Raw genomic sequence first — 17930 nt, forward strand, 5'->3', positions numbered from 1 at the left:
GCTGCCTCAGTAGAGCAGGCAAAATAATAAAAGATCCATCCCACCCCGGCCACCGTCTGTTTGTTCATCTGCCCTCTGGTCGACGTTTCAGGTCGATCAAATCCCGAACAAACAGACTTAAGAACAGTTTTTACCCCAGGGCCATACGAGAACTGAACACTACCTTTGCACTAGGCAACACCGTTAAAAAATCTTGTACTTAATATAATTGTATTTAATTGTATTTATGTATTTATTTGTTTTTGCATTTATTGCATATATGTTTGTACGCACCGTCAGGATTGGCTATTTTTTAATTTCGTTGTACTCGTTGCAATGACAATAAATGAATATTATTATTATTATTATTATTAATAGACAAAAAGCTGGAGTAACTCAGCGGATCAGGCGGCAACTCTGGAGAAAAGGAATAGGTGACGTTTTTGATAGAGACCTGTCCATTCGTCATTCAGTGTAGTGTTGAGCAGGATTGTGTGGAAGGCTTTGAAGTCAGAGTCAGGCCTGGAGTGAATTTGCAAATTTCAGTTGAATGGCCAGTAGAAATTTTATTTAATGAGTTCATAAGGGATAGCAGCAGAATTAGGCCATTCAAACCATTAAGTCTACTCTGCCCTTCAATCATGGCTGATCTATCTCTCCCTCCTAACCCCACTCTCCTGCCTTCTCCCTATATCTTCTGACACCTGTACTAATCGAGAATCTATCTATTTCTGTCTTAAAAATATCCATTGTTGGCCTCCACTGCCTTCGGTGGCAATGAATATCCGCAGATTCACCACCCTCTGACTCAAGAAATTCCTCCTCATCTCCTTCCTAAAGGAATGTCCTTTAATTCTGAGGCTGTGATCTCTGGTTCTAGACTCTCCCACTAGTGGAAACATCCTGTGTACATCCACTCTATCCAGGCCTTTCACTATTCGGTAAGTTTCAATGAGGTCCCCCCCCTCGTCCTTCTAAACTCCAGCGAGTACAGGCCCAGTGCCGTCAGACGCTCATCATATGTTAACCCACTTTGTGGCATTTGTTCCATGGAGCAAAAGCTTTTCTCCACTAACTTTCAAAGATAAGACCAACAGCCCCTGTTGGTTGTTTTGATGAAGTGGCCTACTTTTAATGCTCGAGCTAAGTTACCAGAGATTGGCCATCAACAGATGTTCCAACTCGGGTGTTTCCAAAGGCGATTTATTTATGAGTACTATTTTCTTAATTTCGCAATAATCTGTTTTTGTTTGGAAATATGAATTCATTAATGATAAGTAGCTCCATTGCTTAGAGGACTTTATGTGCAAATTATTCCTGCTTGCATAAGTTAACTGCTTTTGCAAACAGACTTATTTCCCAACTTCTCTGCTGGGTCCTGTGTATTTTGTATATCACAATACCCGATTCCTTTTTGCAGTATGGATGCTCCTCGACTTACGATGCTTCGACTTACCATATTTCGACTTTACGATGGTGCAAAAGCGATACACATTCAGTAGAAACCATACTTCGAATTTTGAATTTTGATCTTTTCCCGGGCGAGCGATATGCATTTTCGACTTACGATATTTTTGATTTACGATTGGTTTATCGGAGCGTAACCCCATCGTAAGTCGAGGAGCACCTGTACCCTGTATTGGAGTTGAGTTGCACGGTAACAAATTGAAACTGTTGTTACAATTGTGTTTTTCATTCAAGCATCAAAGCCTGGAATAAGTCCTCTGGAACTTAGGGTCGAAGAGCTTAGGCATCACTTCAGAATAGAGTACGCAGTAGCGGAAGGAGCAAAGAACGTCATGCGACTCCTTGGCTCTGGAAAGGTTCCTGACAAGAAAGCACTTTCAGAGGTGATTAAAAAATATATATAATATATCTTCATTAGTGGAAATTTCCAATACATTTAGTTAATTTATTTCCCTCCTTCCTCAATAAGGCACAAGCACGATTCAATGAATCAAGCCAGAAGTTGGATCTTTTAAAATACTCATTGGAGCAAAGATTGAGTGAATTACCGAAAAACCATCCAAAGTGCAGTATTATCAAAGATGAATTATCAATGGTTTCATCACCAGCTCTCAGTCCACGTCACAGTGTGATTTACCCACAGAATCAGTACAGCACATTATCCAAACCTGCTGCATTAACAGGTATGCATTTCAAATATTGTACTGTCAAATTGATTTTGAGGGAACACCGATTTTTTACAGTGGAATAATGGCAATTATAAGCCCCCTTCCCTCCCCTATGCCCCATCTAGACTACCACCTATTTCTCCCTTCCACATGCACTAACCTACCCCCCTGCTGCTTAGCTCCATCCCTGTGGCTTTACAATCCCGCATCTCTTCGAACCTATCTCAGCCCTTCCTTTTTTATCTCTGGCCTTTGTTCCAATCACTTACCTATCAAAACCTGCCCACACCTATGTCGAGCAGAGGGATCTAGGAGGACAAGTGGGACTGTTTCTGTGCATGTGACACTATCCCACTCCATCATTTGACAGCCTTCCTCACTGTCCACAATTCCACGTATTTTCATCTCGTCTACAAACTGCCCAGACCACCCACATTTTCGTCAAGATCATTTTTATACTCATCACAAATAACAGAATTCCCAGTGTTGATCCTTCAGGAACACCATTAGCCACATCCCTACAGTCAAAGAAACACTCCTCCATCATAGTCTTCTACGACCAGGCCAATTTTGCATCCTTTTCTGTTGCAGTCCTGTGGGCCAGTCTCCCATAAAGGGCCTTATCAAGCGCTTTATTGAACAGTATGTGGACAATATTCACAGCCCTACCCTTGTCATTCATCCTCGTCACTTCCCCAAAATAAAATTTGTGAGAGAGAATCTCGCCACACAATGCCATGCTTACTCTCTCCAAATAAACCCATGCTTTTGATGTGTTTTTGTTTTCATGTGTTTATGCTTTATTCTTAATTGTTAACTGTATGTTTGTGTTGTCATTTGTGAGCAGAGCACCAAGGCACATTCCTTGTATATGCACATACTTGGCCAATAAACTTATTCATTCATTCATTCATTTTCCAAATACGAGTAAATATTGTTCCGAAGAATCTTTTCCAATAGTTTTCCCACCTCTGATGTACAACTAACCGGCCAATAATCTGCTTGTGCCTCGGTCACAGATATCTTTCCCTCTTGGTGTTCTGGATAATGCTTCCTTTATGAAATGCCTTTGGATATTTTATCAAGTAAATTTCTTTACAGATCTGTGATAGTTTAGTTTAGAGACATAGCACAGAAACAGGCCCTTCAGCCCACCGAGTCCGCACCGACCAGCGATCGCCCTGTATACTAGCACTATCCTACACATCAAGGACAATTTTCCAATTACCGAACTACCGAAACCAATTAACCTACAAATCTGCACGTCTTTGTAGTGTGGGAGGAAAGCTGAGCACCCGGAGAACGCTCACGCGATCACAGGGAGAACGTACAAGGCCCGTACAGACAGCACCCGTAGTCAGGATCCAACCCAGGTCTGTGGTGCTGTGAGGCATCAACTCTCTGCTGCACCACTGTGGAGCCTCTGTGCCGTTGAGTGATCTAATATCTTCTGTTATGATTTTAACTCTGCTGAAACAGGAATATTAACTTGCATTCTTGTGTTGTGAGATATGACTAATTCGCTGTCAACAGGTAGCCTGGAAGTTAGGCTCATGGGATGTCAAGACCTGCTGGAGACTGTTCCTGGTCGTTCAAAAAACACGTTTGTTCCTTTACCTGGCTGGAGCCCAAATGAAACTCGATCCTCTTTCATAAGCAGAACAAGTAAAAGCAGAAGTGGGAATAGTCGGTATCCTGTCAAAACAGAAGACTTGTCCAGTTAAGTAAACTTCCATATTCTTAACAAACAACAGCATAGGTAGTTGCAGCGGTGTCTTGAAGATGCAATGTTAGTCTGAAAGCTGCCATCAGCATCAGACGATTTTAAGGACTTTGCTGGTTTTTGAGAACTTAATTCTGTGGTAAGTTGCATTATATTTAAAGGAGATTAGATTCAAGATAGAGATTCAAGATATCTTTATTTGTCATCCAAAAAACAAGTTTTTTGGACGAAATTTCGTCACCCACAGTCCAACAATAAGAGCAATAAAATAAGCAAATTACACAACCCCAACCAACACAAAACCCCCCAAAAAGAAACATCCATCACAGTGAGTCTCCTCCAGTCCCCTCCTCACTGTGATGGAAGGCCAGAATGTATTTTTCTCTTCCCCTGCCGTCTTCTCCTGCGGTCAGGCTGTTGTCGTTGCCATGTTCCAGGCTGCGCCGGACGGTGAAATGTCCGCAACGGGCCGACCCAAGCCCCGCTGCAAGTCGGGGCGGTCGGGGCTCCCGACATTGAAGCCCCCGCCGAGCAGAGAAAATTCCGTGGCCTATTTCAGGCCGCGCCGGACGGTGAAATATCCGCGGCGGGCCGATCCAAGCCCCGCGATCCGGGGCGGGCGAACACGCTGCCGCTGCCGGAGCTCCCGATGTCGGCATCCACGCGGCCCGAGCCTAAGGCGAGTCGCAGCCGCTCCCGCAGCCTCCGAGAACGGCCGGCTCCGCTGATGGTGAGTCTGGTCCGCGGGCTCTGCGAACCAGAGCCCTGGAGGCCGCCAGCTCCAGGAGTTGGGCCGATGGTAGGCCGCAGCAGGAACGGAGACACGGCCCAGAACACAAAGGTCGGGTCTCCGTTCGGAAGGGACACATATTTACAATGTTACAGTTCCCCCCCTCCCCCCCACATACACACATAGTACAAAAACACAAAAACACCACATCACAACTACAATTAAGACAACAAAAACAACAAAAACACAAAGACAAATGGACTGCAGGTAAGCCGCAGCTGCTAGGGCAGCGCCGCCATCTCCAGGCTTACTATTTTTAAAAGGATAGCATGTTGGCTTGTGTATTTGACAATAGACAATTGGTGCAGGAGTAGGCCATTCGGCCCTTCGAGCCAGCACCGCCATTCAATGTGATCATGGCTGATCATTCTCAATCAGTACCCCGTTCCTGCCTTCTCCCCATACCCCCTGACTCCACTATCCTTAAGAGCTCTATCTAGCTCTCTCTTGAATGCATTTAGAGAACTGGCCTCCACTGCCTTCTGAGGCAGAGAATTCCACAGATTTACAACTCTCTGACTGAAAATGTTTTTCCTCATCTCCGTTCTAAATGGCCCACCCCTTATTCTCAAACTGTGGCCCCTGGTTCTGGACTCCCCCAACATTGAGAACATGTTTCCTGCCTCTAACGTGTCCAACCCCTTAATAATCATATGTTTCGATAAGATCCCCTCTCATCCTTCTAAATTCCAGTGTATACAAGCCTAGTCGCTCCAGTCTTTCAACATTATGACAGTCCCGCCATTCCGGGAATTAACCTAGTAAACCTATGCTGCACGCCCTCAATAGCAAGAATATCCTTATTCAAATTTGGAGACCAAAACTGCACACAGTACTCCAGGTGCGGTCTCACATTTGTGCACCCTCCAGCCAGGTAACCTTGGCATAAAATTGTGATTCCTTTCCCCCCTCGTCATATCCAGCAGGTGACAAACGGCATGTTTGTTAGCATCTCTGAAGTTTTAATAACTGAATAGCTAAGCTTACATTTTGTCAGTGTCTGGACTCGTGGATATTGCAGCTTCATAAATGAAAAATAAAGTTTTATTGAAGTTAAACCAATTTGTTTTAAACTGTACATGCAAGCAGTTTTTTTTGGCATTTTATGCTAGCAAATAAGTCTATAGTGTGTCTTGGGTATTTGGAGTGAGATCAACAAAAGATCATCGAGCCAAACAGTGCGGAAACCTGCCCTTTGCCCCACCTTGTCCATGCCCACCGCTTTGGTATACAGGGCTTGTCCCTTTTGCCTGAAATTAGCACATATCCTCCTAAACCCCTATCCATAAATCTGTTCAGATGTTTTCAAAAGTTGTAATTGTATAGCTTCCTCTGGCAGCTCATTCCATATACCGACTATGCTCTTAGCGGAAAAAGTAGCTCGTGAAGTCCCTCTTAAATCTCTCCCCTCTCACCGTAAGCCTACACCCTCTGGTTTTGGAATCCTCTACCCTGGGGAAAATGGCTGATGAGCATGCCTGCTTCTCATGATCTTGTACTTCTCGATACTGTTGCTCCCCTGCCTCCCATGTTCCACAAAGAAAAAAGAATTCCCAGCCTATCCAACCTCTCCCTGGAACCCCAAGTCCAGGTAACTTCCCAGTGAATGTCTTCTGTACCGTTTCCAACTAATTGACATCCTTCCTAAAGCTGGACGACCAGATCTGCACACAGTATGGCCTCACCCACGACATGTACAGCGGCATCATGATGTTTCAACTTTTGTTCTTAATTACCTTCCTCGTGTCTCCTTCGTCACCCTGTCCACCTGATTTGCCACTTTGAGGGAACCATGCACCTGTACTGCCAGATCTCCCTGTTTTGTCATACTTTCCAGGGCTCTGTCATTTACTGTGGAACGTAACCATATTAACACGAGTCTGTCCAACCTGTCCCTGTAGCTAATACCCCTTAATTCAGGCATCATTCTGCTAAACCACTTTATTGCACACAGGAAGAATTCTTGATTAGCTTGCTTGTGTTTGGTTTAACATTATTGGGTAAAGTTGCTGGGGGTGATGTGCTAAAGGTTAAGGGCAGATTATGTTGCCCACAAAATGGCTGACTCCAATTCTGCTTGCTGACTAGTTTTCATTACTCGCACTGATTGTGCCTCGCTGAGTTATAGGAAGAGATGGAATAATCTTGGACATTTTCCTTTGGAACGTAGGAGGCTGAAGTTTGACCTTATTGAGTTCTGTGGATTATATTTCTAAGTTATGAAATGCAATGTAGCTGGAGAGATCCTCAAATTTCCAAACCCTCTTGCAATATCTAACAGTGTTGACTGTTTCTGTGCAGATGAGATTGGAGCAGTACTGAAGCTGGATAATACGGTTGTTGGACAGACCAGTTGGAAACCTGTTTGCAACCAGTCATGGGATCAGAAGTTTACGTTAGAGCTCGATCGGGTAAGCAAGAGAGACTGCACCACCATTCTTGCTGGAAGTAGGGCATTGCCTTATTAGTAAGGACAAACACTAAGCTGGGATTTAATTGTTGCAGCTTTAATGCTTGTCTAATTGTAAATGAACAAATAGCGCCATTTGGTATTTAGATCCAAGTCTGTTTGCAAGCCTAAATCAGTCGAGGAATTTTGCGCACGACGAACTATGAATTGGACAGTGTTTAGTTTTCACGATCAAATCCAACTGAAGATAGACACAAGAAGCTGGAGTAACTCAGCGGGTCAGGCAGCATCCATGGAGAAAAAGAATCTCTGAAGAAGGGTCTCGGCCGGAAACGTCACAAATTATTTTTCTTCAGAGATGCTGCCTGTCCCGCTGAGTTACTCCAGCTTTTTGTGTCTATCTTCGTTGTAAACCAGCATCTGCAGTTCCTTCCTACGCATTGTACCTATGCTCTGTTGAACTATCATCAGGTTGAACAGATTTGAACCCTGTTAAAATGGTCTGCGTGAATATTCTGTGTAAGATGAACACTTTGCATCCATGAAATTTGTACTCTGATTTTAAATGGTGTCATTTCTATAGCTTTCCAGTCATAAAACTGGAATTTTGACGAGCCGGATGCAAATGTCTAAACGTGTTTCGGTTTTATAAATAAAGCATCATTTGAAAATCTCAGTTTCTGAGCAGCTAAGCATCCATGGAGGAAAAGATTCTCTGAAGAAGGGTCTTGGCCGGAAACATCACAAATTCTATTAAAAGTTCTTTAAAAATAAATTTGTAACTTTGAGTGAAAAAGTAACTTCCATTAACGTTTATTCAATTTTCCCTGGCGCATCAGGTGGATATTTTCTGATACAAATGAGAAACTTGACATCTCATGTTGGAGCGGTGTGTGGTTTAATCACCGGGCCATTAGCAACTCCACACTTATGGAGATGCCCTCTATTTGGATAAATGATAGGTCAAATTGTATACGCTTTTTGTAAATATCCGGTGATGTGCTTTATTTTTTAAGAATACAGTTTTAAGCCATCCTTTCGGATGAATTCTGCCAATATGAGAGAAGTTTGCCGTTTCGAGCATGGAGCAGCACAGCACAAGAATGGGCCCTTCTCCCACAATGTCTGTGCCGAACATGATACCAAGACTATCTCTTATCTATCTGCACATAATCGGTATCCCTCCATTCCCTGCATATCCATATGCCTAGACAAAAGTCTCTTAAATGCAACTATCATAGTGCCTCAACCACCAAAGCTGACAGCACGTTCCAGGCACTCACCTCTCAGTGTTTATAAAAAAAAAAAATTGCCCCACACATCTCCTTTAAACTTTGCCCCTCTTAAAGCTACACCCTATAGTATTTGATTTTTCCATCCTGGGGGGAAAGGGGTCTGACCGTCTGCTCTACCTATGCCTCTCATAATTTTATATATTTCTATCAGGCCTCCCTGCAACCTCCAGCGTTCCAAAGAAAACAATCCAAGTCTGTGCAACCTCTCCCTGCAGCTAATTTCCCCCTAATCCAGGCATCATTCTGGGAAACCACCTCTGCACCTTTTCCAAAGCCTCCACATCCTTCCTGTAATGGGGCGACCAAAACTGCATGCGCTACTTCAAATAGGGCCTTAGCAAAGCCCTACGCAGCTGCATCGTGACTTCCTGACTCTTATTTCCATGACCCTATGAAAGCAAACTGCTGTTGAGGTCATCCAGCTGCAGCTCCAGTTCCCTAACGCGGTCCTTAAGGAGCCGCAGCTGAACGCACTTACTGCAGGTGTGGTCCTTGGGGGGCGCTGGAAATGCATCCGATGTCCAACACCCTGCATTCCACTATCCCACCTGCCAGCTCAACGACACCAAAAAATCGAGGAAGAATTGCACAGAAAAACGGACGGCCGCATTTACTCTCAGCATAGCCTCTCTCCCAATGGGCCTCTCCGCTAAACCCTTCCCTTCCTTTTGTTGGCTGCTCTGTCTCTTCTGCAAACAATCAAATTTAGTGCTTTTTAATTGTCCCCCAATCAGTTGAAACCGCTTATTTTCTTTTTTTAAAATATTTTCTTTTTATTTTTATTAGCAAGGAAGAAAGAGAATTACAAATATAAAGGTTATGGGGATAGATCCGGGAGATGATGAGTATAGTTGTACATCCAACCCTAAACTCAAGTTTTAACTTTAGTTTTAAATTTTAGTTTTGTGTCAAACCCATTTACTTTTTTAAAAATTCAATAAATGGAGACCAAATTTTAAAAAATAGATCTGGTTTGTCAATTAAGACAAACCTTATTTTTTCCACATGCAAGGTCTCAGTCATTTCCGTAATCCACATTTTAATTGTGGGGTTTACTGTTTTTCCCCAAAATGTAAGTATTAATTTTTTCGCAGTTATTAAACTGTAGTCAAGAAAATGTCTCTGACTTATCGTAAACCGTTTATTTTCAATCAAAACACAGTCTTTCCACTCGATTCTCCCACCAATTTTTCAAAATGCCCGTTCTCCTCTCAAAATAGCTCCTGGCCAACTTCACGGGAGGGCAGGTTTGGCTGAAGCCTACTGAAGTTTCAAAGCTGATGAATTCTGAGAAGTACCCTTTCCTCCATTAACCGGTTCTAATCTTTTATTTAGTCGCGTGAACTGGAGATGTCGGTTTATTGGCGTGACTGGCGTTCCCTTTGTGCTGTGAAATTTCTACGTTTAGAAGACTTCCTGGATAACCAACGGCATGGAATGTGCCTGTACCTAGAACCACAAGGCACTCTGTTTGCAGAGGTACGAATGAACCAAAATCATAATTCACTTTGCCTCTTTCTTGTATTTGCTTCCCGATTAAAGTTGACTGTGTTTTCCAGGTTACTTTCTATAATCCAGTCATCGAAAGGCGACCAAAACTACAAAGGCAAAAGAAGATTTTTCCAAAACAGCAAGGTAATAATTTAAACCTAAATAGATGCTAATTTAATTTTAACCTCGTTAATTATGATGCAGCAAAACGCTGTCGAAGAGGGTGTGGACATTAGGATAAGACTTGTAAAATCTTTGCAAGTAGGTTAATTGCTGGAATATTCATGCTCTATTTTCTCATCACTGCAGGCAAAACATTCCTTCGAGCTCCCCAAATGAATATTAATATTGCCACATGGGGACGACTGGTGAGGAAAGCTGTTCCTACAGTAAATAACTCTGGTACATTTAGCCCTCCAGCCTCTATCCCTGCAGCTGTGCCAGCTGTTTCTCACACAGAAAATACGGATTCAACTGGGTACGTATGTTGTCTCTGTTATTTAAAATAAAGATCGGAAAACAAATTGATTTTTTTTTAAATTATTTACGAAGCACCGACTTTCTGCTTGACATGCTGCACCTGATTTGTATAAAGAATTAAAGTCAAGAGGAAATGTTTAATTAGGTAGTTTCCCTTTGATATAAAAATTGAGGGAGTGGGGAAAGTCTTAATGTGCTCCGAATTGCTTAGAAAGAAGCCGATGGTAGTCTTTTTTTGGGGGGGGGGCAATTTTCGTCAGGTCTCAGTAGGAAATTCCCCTGTGCTGATCCATTGAAAGTAATGGAGGCCAAGGACTGTACTTTTATTATTCTCCTTTACGCTTTGATGAATTTTTAGCCACGGCCCACCTGTGTCAGTTGGGAGAAAGTAAACCTCATTCTGTCTTAAGATTCCTGCCAAAAGCTATTTCTGACTCCAGCTTGCAACCGAGCCTCTTTTTTAAAAAAAACCTATCCAATTGAAGAAAGAGCAGCCTGTGTACTATACGAGTTACTTGCAATTTCCAATCATTTGCATCCAATGGGAATACAACTGAGTATATTGTCTTCAAATCATGATTCACTTTGTGGGCTGCGAGGAATTTAGTGAATCAACTTTGGCTGAGTGCTGGCCACTGAGTCAGAGGTTGTGGGTTAGAATCCCACTCTAAAGACTTCAGCAGAACCTGCCCTCTCATGAATGTGAAGGTCATGCAGCAGCATTGGAAATGGAATGGTGAGATCTCTTGGCCGACGTACGTTCTCTCAACCGGTATTAAAATAGATGTTCTCTGATAGTTTTGCCCGAAGCCTCGCTGTGTATAAATTGGTTGCCATGTTTACCATGTTAAACAGTGACTGCACTTCCAAAATATGTCATCAGTTCCGAAGCATGAATAGGAAGGAACTACGATGATGGTTTACGCTGAAGATAGACACAAAATGCTGGAGTAGCTCATCGGCAACATGAGTTTCGCTCAACATTCCAGCATCTGCAGTTCCCCTTTTTAGGCTACATTTTGTAGTCTTGAGATACAGCACGGAAACTGGGCCTTCGGCCCGCCGGCTCCACACCGACCAGCGATCACCCCGTACACGAGCACGATCCTACACACCAGGGACAATTTACAGCTTTGTACTGAGGCCAATTAACCTACAAACCTGCACGTTTTTGGAGCGTGGGAGGAAACTGGAGCACCCGGAGAAACCCCACAGCCAGCAACCGTAATCCGGATTGAACCCGGGTCTCTGGTGCTGTAAGGCTGCAGCTCTACCGCTGCGCCACTGTGACTCCCTTTGTCCAAATAATTTCTAGATATCACAAGCCGGTCTCAGCACTGATCCTTGTGGACCACGACTGGTTACAGACCACCAGTCAAAATAGCACCCATAGAAGCAGGGGTAGGGTCCCCAAGCCTGTCCTCCCACACAGTGTGATCATGGTTGATCTATCCTGGCCTCAAAGTCTACTGTGCCAGTTCCCCATAGCCCTCAATTCCTCGATCATTCAAATATTTATCCATCTCCACCTTAAATAAATCCAATAATCTGGCCCCCACCGCCCTCTGCGGCAGAGAATTCCAAACATTCCTTATCTTCTGAGAGACTATTTTGTTTGCGTATGGGGGAATGTAAGAATTGGAGTGTGTCACTCAAGCCCTGTTTGTAAATATCCAATTAATTTAACCTCCAGTAGCTTTTGAGGGCCTCTGTTCTGGAGTTTCACTATCCTATGAAGGAGTACTTCCTTACATGAGAACCCGTTGGCTTAATTAACATTTTGTTTTGCCTGTTTGTACTGGACCCTGCCAGAAAATAAAGTAGTGTCTGTGTATCTGAGCAACTACCAAATACCTCAATTAATTGCCGTTTAATCTTTGGGAGTTTTCCTGTATTTCTCAACAGCCTCAGGATATTTTTCCTAACTAAGAATTCTCTTCGCCATTAAGAGTTCTCTTCTACATGCAGTTTGTTCCTACTGCTGCTGTCTATGTATCTGGCCTCCTTGAACTGGAAAATACATAATCAGAATGTTGCATTTATACTTGAAATGTTTAAAGAGATAGGAGACTGGAACTATTTTGGTCTTTGGAGAGGAGGAGGTGTTTATGAGTTGGAGTGCTCACATCTGCATCATTGCAGCTTATTTGGTGATTGTGACACATTAATTAAGTCCACTGACAGAAGGTAGAATGGCTCCGTTTTAAAACATCTGAGTTAATTGTGGAAAGAGGGCCTTATCCAAGGAGCTTGTCATTCATTCTGACAAAACGGTCTTGGCCCTGAATCATTAAATCGGTTTCTCTTTCTGTGGATGCTCTCTGATCATCCACAGAGGAAAAACGTTTTCAGTCAGAGAGTTGTAAATCTGTGAAATTCTCTGCCTCAGAAGGCAGTGGAGGCCAATTCTCTGGATGCTTTCAAGAGAGAGCTAGATACAGCTCTTAAAGATAGTGGAGTCAGGGGGTACGGGGAGAAGGCAGGAACGGGGTACTGATTGTGAATGATCAGCCATGATCACATTGAATGGCAGTGCTGGCTCGAAGGACCGAATGGCCTACTCCTGCACCTATTGTCTTTGTCTAACTGCAATCCTTTGGGATAGAGTCAGAGGTTAATGCAGCACAAAACCAGGCCCTTCAATACAAACTACCCATGCCAACCAAGATGCCCCATCTAAACTAGTCGCATTTGCCTGCATTTGACCCATGTCCCCCTAAACCTTTCCTATCCATGTGCCTGTCCAAATGTCTTCTAAATGCTGGTATAGTAGTCAGAAGTCAAGAGTGTTTTATTGTCATATGTCCCAAAAAGAAACAATGAAATTCTTACTTGCAGCAGCACAACAGATATGTAATTCTATTACACTGGTACATGGAGAGCTGGATAGAGCTCTTAAGGATAGCGGAGTCAGGGGGTATGGGGAGAAGGCAGGAACGGGGTACAGATTGAGAATGATTAGCCATGATCACATTGAATGGTGATGCTGGCTCGAAGGGCCGAATGGCCTCCTCCTGCACCTATTGTCTATTGTCTATTGTCTATCATCTGAGTGCTCCCAGTATTTTTGTTTCAGATTTCCAGCAGCTGCAGATCCTTGATGTTCATTTGAGCTCATTTATCTACAGTGTCGGTGGCTCAAATTTAAATTTTGCTGCATGTCGGAAGATCGTGGCATTGTGACTAAATTTGTGTATTGCAATACCTTTCAGAGACCTGCCAGTAGGAAAACTAGAATTTGAATCTGAACCACCACTCACACCACCCCGAGCTTCATCCCTTGGAGAGAATGGAGCCACCACAACAGAAGTAAGGATCCCTGATGGTGTACAGGTAGGAACCTGAATCATTGTTTAGAGGGAAAGGTTTGATTTCATATGGAATCTTATCTATTTGGCTGCTTTAGAGTCATAGATAGAAGCATAGGGCGTGGAAACACTCCCTTTGGCTGAATGTGCCCATGCCGATCAACATGCCCCATCTACACTAGTCCCACCTACCTGTGTCTAGCCCACATCCCTCTAAATGTACCTGTCTAAATGTTTATTAAACATTGTGATAGTACCTGCCTCAACCATCTCCTCCAGCAACTCATTTCGTATACCCACCACCCTTTGTGTAAAACAAAATATGTTTACCCTCGGGTTCCTATTAAATCTTTCCCTCCTCACCTTAAACCAATGTCATCTGGTTCTCGATTCCCCTACTCTGGACAAAAGACTCTGTGCATTTTATAATTGCAGAGTTGATGACTTTTTGGTGAGTGTGTTCCTTTATTTTATTACTTCTGCCGTTGGGTCTTCTGCACTATAAGGACTTATTCCTTTCTTTAAAAAAGATAGAAAGTGCTGGAATAACTCCGCGGGTCAGGCGGCGTCTCTGGAGGACATGAATAAGCGACGTTTCAGGTCGGGATTCTTCTTCAGACTCCAGAGATGCTGCCTGATCTGCTGAGTTACTCCAGCACTTTTTGTCCTTTTTTTGTAAACCAGAATCTGCAGTTCCCCCTGTGTCTATCAGGGTTTATTCTTGATCAGGGACGAAGGGCACACTGTTCCACTCTCTATCGTGAATGGAAGTGATCGGGCTATCGATCGGAATCCACTGTTTATGGAATCCATTTTCATCAACATTTTCAGTGAAGTATTCTGGATTCCCCCCCCCCCCCCATCTCACCTCGGCCTTGCCTTCTGAATCCCCCCCTCCTTGACCCCTTGGCTTTCCCTCCAGTTCCGAAACACCCACCCCACACGCCTCTGCCCTCTTTATCCCCAGTCTCACCTCCATTGGCTCTGCCCTCCATATATACTGGTTTCTCCCCTCGCCACCCCCCACTCTTCTGTCTGGATTCCCCCACCCTCCATGGTTTTGCTCTCCAGATCGGATCTCCCCTTCTGCCCTAAAATTTTCCAACTTCTCTACTTAATTGAAAATCTTCATCCCAGTAAATTTTATCCCATGATGTGCCTGACCCCTTTAAACTCTGGTGCACGGAATGGTGGACAATATTGCACCAAGCCCAACCATTGACTTCATAATTCTATGGATTGCACTGGTTTTTCTGCTTTTGTATCCATGAATACAAAGCCATTTCCAAAAGGGAATCTGCCTATGTTATAAAGCAAGTACAGACTTTTCTTGGGCTTTGGTGAGTTTAATGGCACCATTTGGTACTCAAATTACAATCTATTGGGAGATCTGTTTGTGGCACATTTTCTATTCCTTCATTGCACAATCTTTATGTAACTTTTTTTTTGAAATAACGCTGATTCTCTTTGTTTTGTCTTTTGTAGGAAGCGCTCTCAACTTTTGATTTTCTGAACGATAGGAACAATATAGTTTCAAATGTTGAGAACAATATAATATCTGTGCCTGAGCCGCCCCGTCCAGAACTCGACTTTCGAACACTCCCACAGTCAGAAGATAAGCGGTATTTAGTTTTGTCTTTTTATCAACAAAAGCGCGATGTTACAGTCATAGAGTTGTGCAGCCCAGAAATGGGCCTTCAGTCCGCCATTTCCATGTCAGCTTTGTTGCCCAATTACACTAAACCCATTTGCCCACATTAGTTGCCTTTCAAAATGGATGTCTAAATGTCTCTTAAATGTGGTGATTGTATCTGACTCCACCACCACCTCAGGGTAACAAGTTGTCTCTTAAATGTAGCCCTACTATGGGGAAGAAACATTCTGGCAATCTAGTTATAATTTAATATCCTGCCATCGGTTCACTCCTCAGCCTCCTTCATTCCAGAGAAAGCAAAACCAGCCCATCCAAACCCTGCCCAATATTAAAACCTTCCAATCCAGACAATGTCGTCTGCACCCTCTCCAGAACGGCCACGTCCTTCCTATGGAGTGGTCACCAGAACTGCACACAATTCCCAAGTGTGGTCTTGCCAGTACTTTGTACAGTTGCAATGTATCTTTAATATTAAATGCCCTAACCTTTGAAGGCAAGCACCTTTATGTCCTACTCCTGTTTTGACTTTCCAAAATGCATCATGCCACAGGTTTGCATTAAATCGCATCTCCCATTTCTTCACCCACCTTTCCGTTTGGCGTATATTCATCTGATCGACACCTGCAGATTGAAGAAGTAAATAAATGACGTCGTTTTACTTAAATTTTTATTTCTTAATTCTCCAGAATACAGCAAAGATTCCAGTTCAGTCTCTTGGACTTCAGGTGTGTTGCTGTGCTTGGCAGGGGACACTTTGGAAAGGTAATGCTAAAATAAGGGAAACTGCTGATTTACATATTTTTTTTTGCGGGTTTTTGGTGCAGAAGAATAAATGGAGCTTTAATTTGTTTGCAACACAGGTTCTTCTTTCGGAGTATAAAGTCACTGGTGAAATGTTTGCGATCAAAGCCTTGAAGAAAGGAGATATTGTAGCTCGTGATGAGGTCGATAGGTAAGTTTGTAGCGACTGAATTTATGTAGCTCATCCGTTTGGGTAATGTTTTTCAAAGAGGTCCTGAGAGATTGACTTCATTACCCTCTTATTAGTAAATGGCTACATTTAGAGTCATATAACAGGAAAACAGGCTATATAGCCCAACTTGCCCATGCCAGTCTGAAGAAGGGTCTCGACCCGAAACGTCACCCATTCCTTCTCTCCAGAGATGCCACCTGACCCGCTGAGTTACTCCAGTATTTTGTGAATAAATACCTTCGATTTGTACCAGCATCTGCAATTATTTTCCTGCACAAGATGCCACATCTACACTAGTCCCATCTGCCAACGTTTGGTCCATATCCCTCTAAGCCTTTCTCATCCATGCACCTGTACAAATGTCTTAAATGCTGCAATAGTACCCGCCTCAACTATCTCTGGCCCCTCTCAACTTACAAACCTATGTCCTCTGGTTCTTGAATCCCCTACTCTGGGTCAAAGATTCTGTACATTCATCCTATCTATTCTCGTGATTTTATATACCTCTAAGATCACCCCTCTGCCTCCTGTGCTCCAAGCAATTAAGTCTTAGCTGCCCAACAACTCCCTCTAGCTCAGGCCCTCAAGTTCTGGCAACATCCTTGTCAATCTTCTCTGCTCTCTTTCTACCTTAACAACATCCTTGCTATAGCAGGGTAACCGAAACTGAATGCAATATTCTTCAAAACCGTCTTGTATAACTGTAATATACCTTCCCAACGTCTCCACTCAATACCCTGACTGATGAAGGATTATGTACCATAAGAAAATAACTGCAGATGCTGGTACAGATCGAAGGTATTTCTTCACAAAATGCTGGAGTAACTCAGCAGGTCAGGCAACATCTCGGGTGAGAAGGAATGGGTGACGTTTCGGGTCGAGACCCTTCTTCAGACTGATGTCAGGGGGGCGGGACAAAGGAAGGATATAGGTGGGGACAGGAAGATAGAGGGAGATCTGGGAAGGAGTTGGGGAAGAGAGGGACAGAGGAACTATCTAAAGCTGGAGAAGTCGATGTTCATACCACTGGGCTGCAAGCTGCCCAGGCGAAATATGAGGTGCTGTTCCTCCAATTTCTGGTGGGCCTCACTATGGCACTGGAGGAGGCCCATGACAGAAAAGTCAGACTGGGAATGGGAGGGGGAGTTGAAGTGCTCATCCACCGGGAGATCAGTTTAGCCTTCTTGACCACTCCTTCTGCCTGTGACGCCACTTTCACGGAATCGTGTACTTGCACTCCAAGATGTTTTGCTCTTCAACACTCCCCAGGGCTGTGTCATTCGTGTGAACATTTCCAACGCCTTAAGAAAACATCTTTCATGCTGCAGTGGTGAATGTGACCTTAATTAATTTATTTTAAGACTAAGTTTTTACTTGTAAACTTGTACATATAGTAGCCACATCAACTGGAAAATTGTGGGAATAAGAGCCTTTCAGCTGATCCTAAAAATTGCACTCTGCCCATTACGTCATAGTGTTGCCTTCCATTCTGAGCAGTGGAGACTTGTTTATCCACACATATATATTTTCTAAACTAATGTACAGCAGCCTTTTAAATGAAGCAAACATTTGTCCATCAGTGTTTCTACTCATAGATTTTAGTCTTGCATTTGAGCAGTAGCTTCATTACGACAACTTTAAGTTAAAGTAAATCGCTATTGAAAGCCACCTCTAGTTGTATAATGAATATAT

General features: G+C 43.3%; 1 protein-coding gene across 1 annotated transcript in view; it reads left to right on the forward strand.

The window, feature by feature from the left end:
* The window catches only part of LOC144598258 (serine/threonine-protein kinase N2-like), a 125556-nt gene that overhangs the window by 95069 nt on the left and 12557 nt on the right, over positions 1–17930 (forward strand). The window contains exons 5-15 of the mRNA XM_078408181.1: positions 1681–1829; positions 1916–2129; positions 3648–3833; positions 6929–7038; positions 9668–9811; positions 9892–9967; positions 10133–10301; positions 13516–13636; positions 15097–15233; positions 15952–16027; positions 16126–16217. Of these exons, the coding sequence (XP_078264307.1) occupies positions 1681–1829; positions 1916–2129; positions 3648–3833; positions 6929–7038; positions 9668–9811; positions 9892–9967; positions 10133–10301; positions 13516–13636; positions 15097–15233; positions 15952–16027; positions 16126–16217 (1474 nt within the window). The remainder of the gene's footprint in view (positions 1–1680; positions 1830–1915; positions 2130–3647; positions 3834–6928; positions 7039–9667; positions 9812–9891; positions 9968–10132; positions 10302–13515; positions 13637–15096; positions 15234–15951; positions 16028–16125; positions 16218–17930) is intronic.

Source organism: Rhinoraja longicauda, chromosome 11 (assembly GCF_053455715.1).
Source record: "Rhinoraja longicauda isolate Sanriku21f chromosome 11, sRhiLon1.1, whole genome shotgun sequence".
In the NCBI taxonomy this organism is placed as follows: Eukaryota; Metazoa; Chordata; class Chondrichthyes; order Rajiformes; family Arhynchobatidae; genus Rhinoraja; species Rhinoraja longicauda.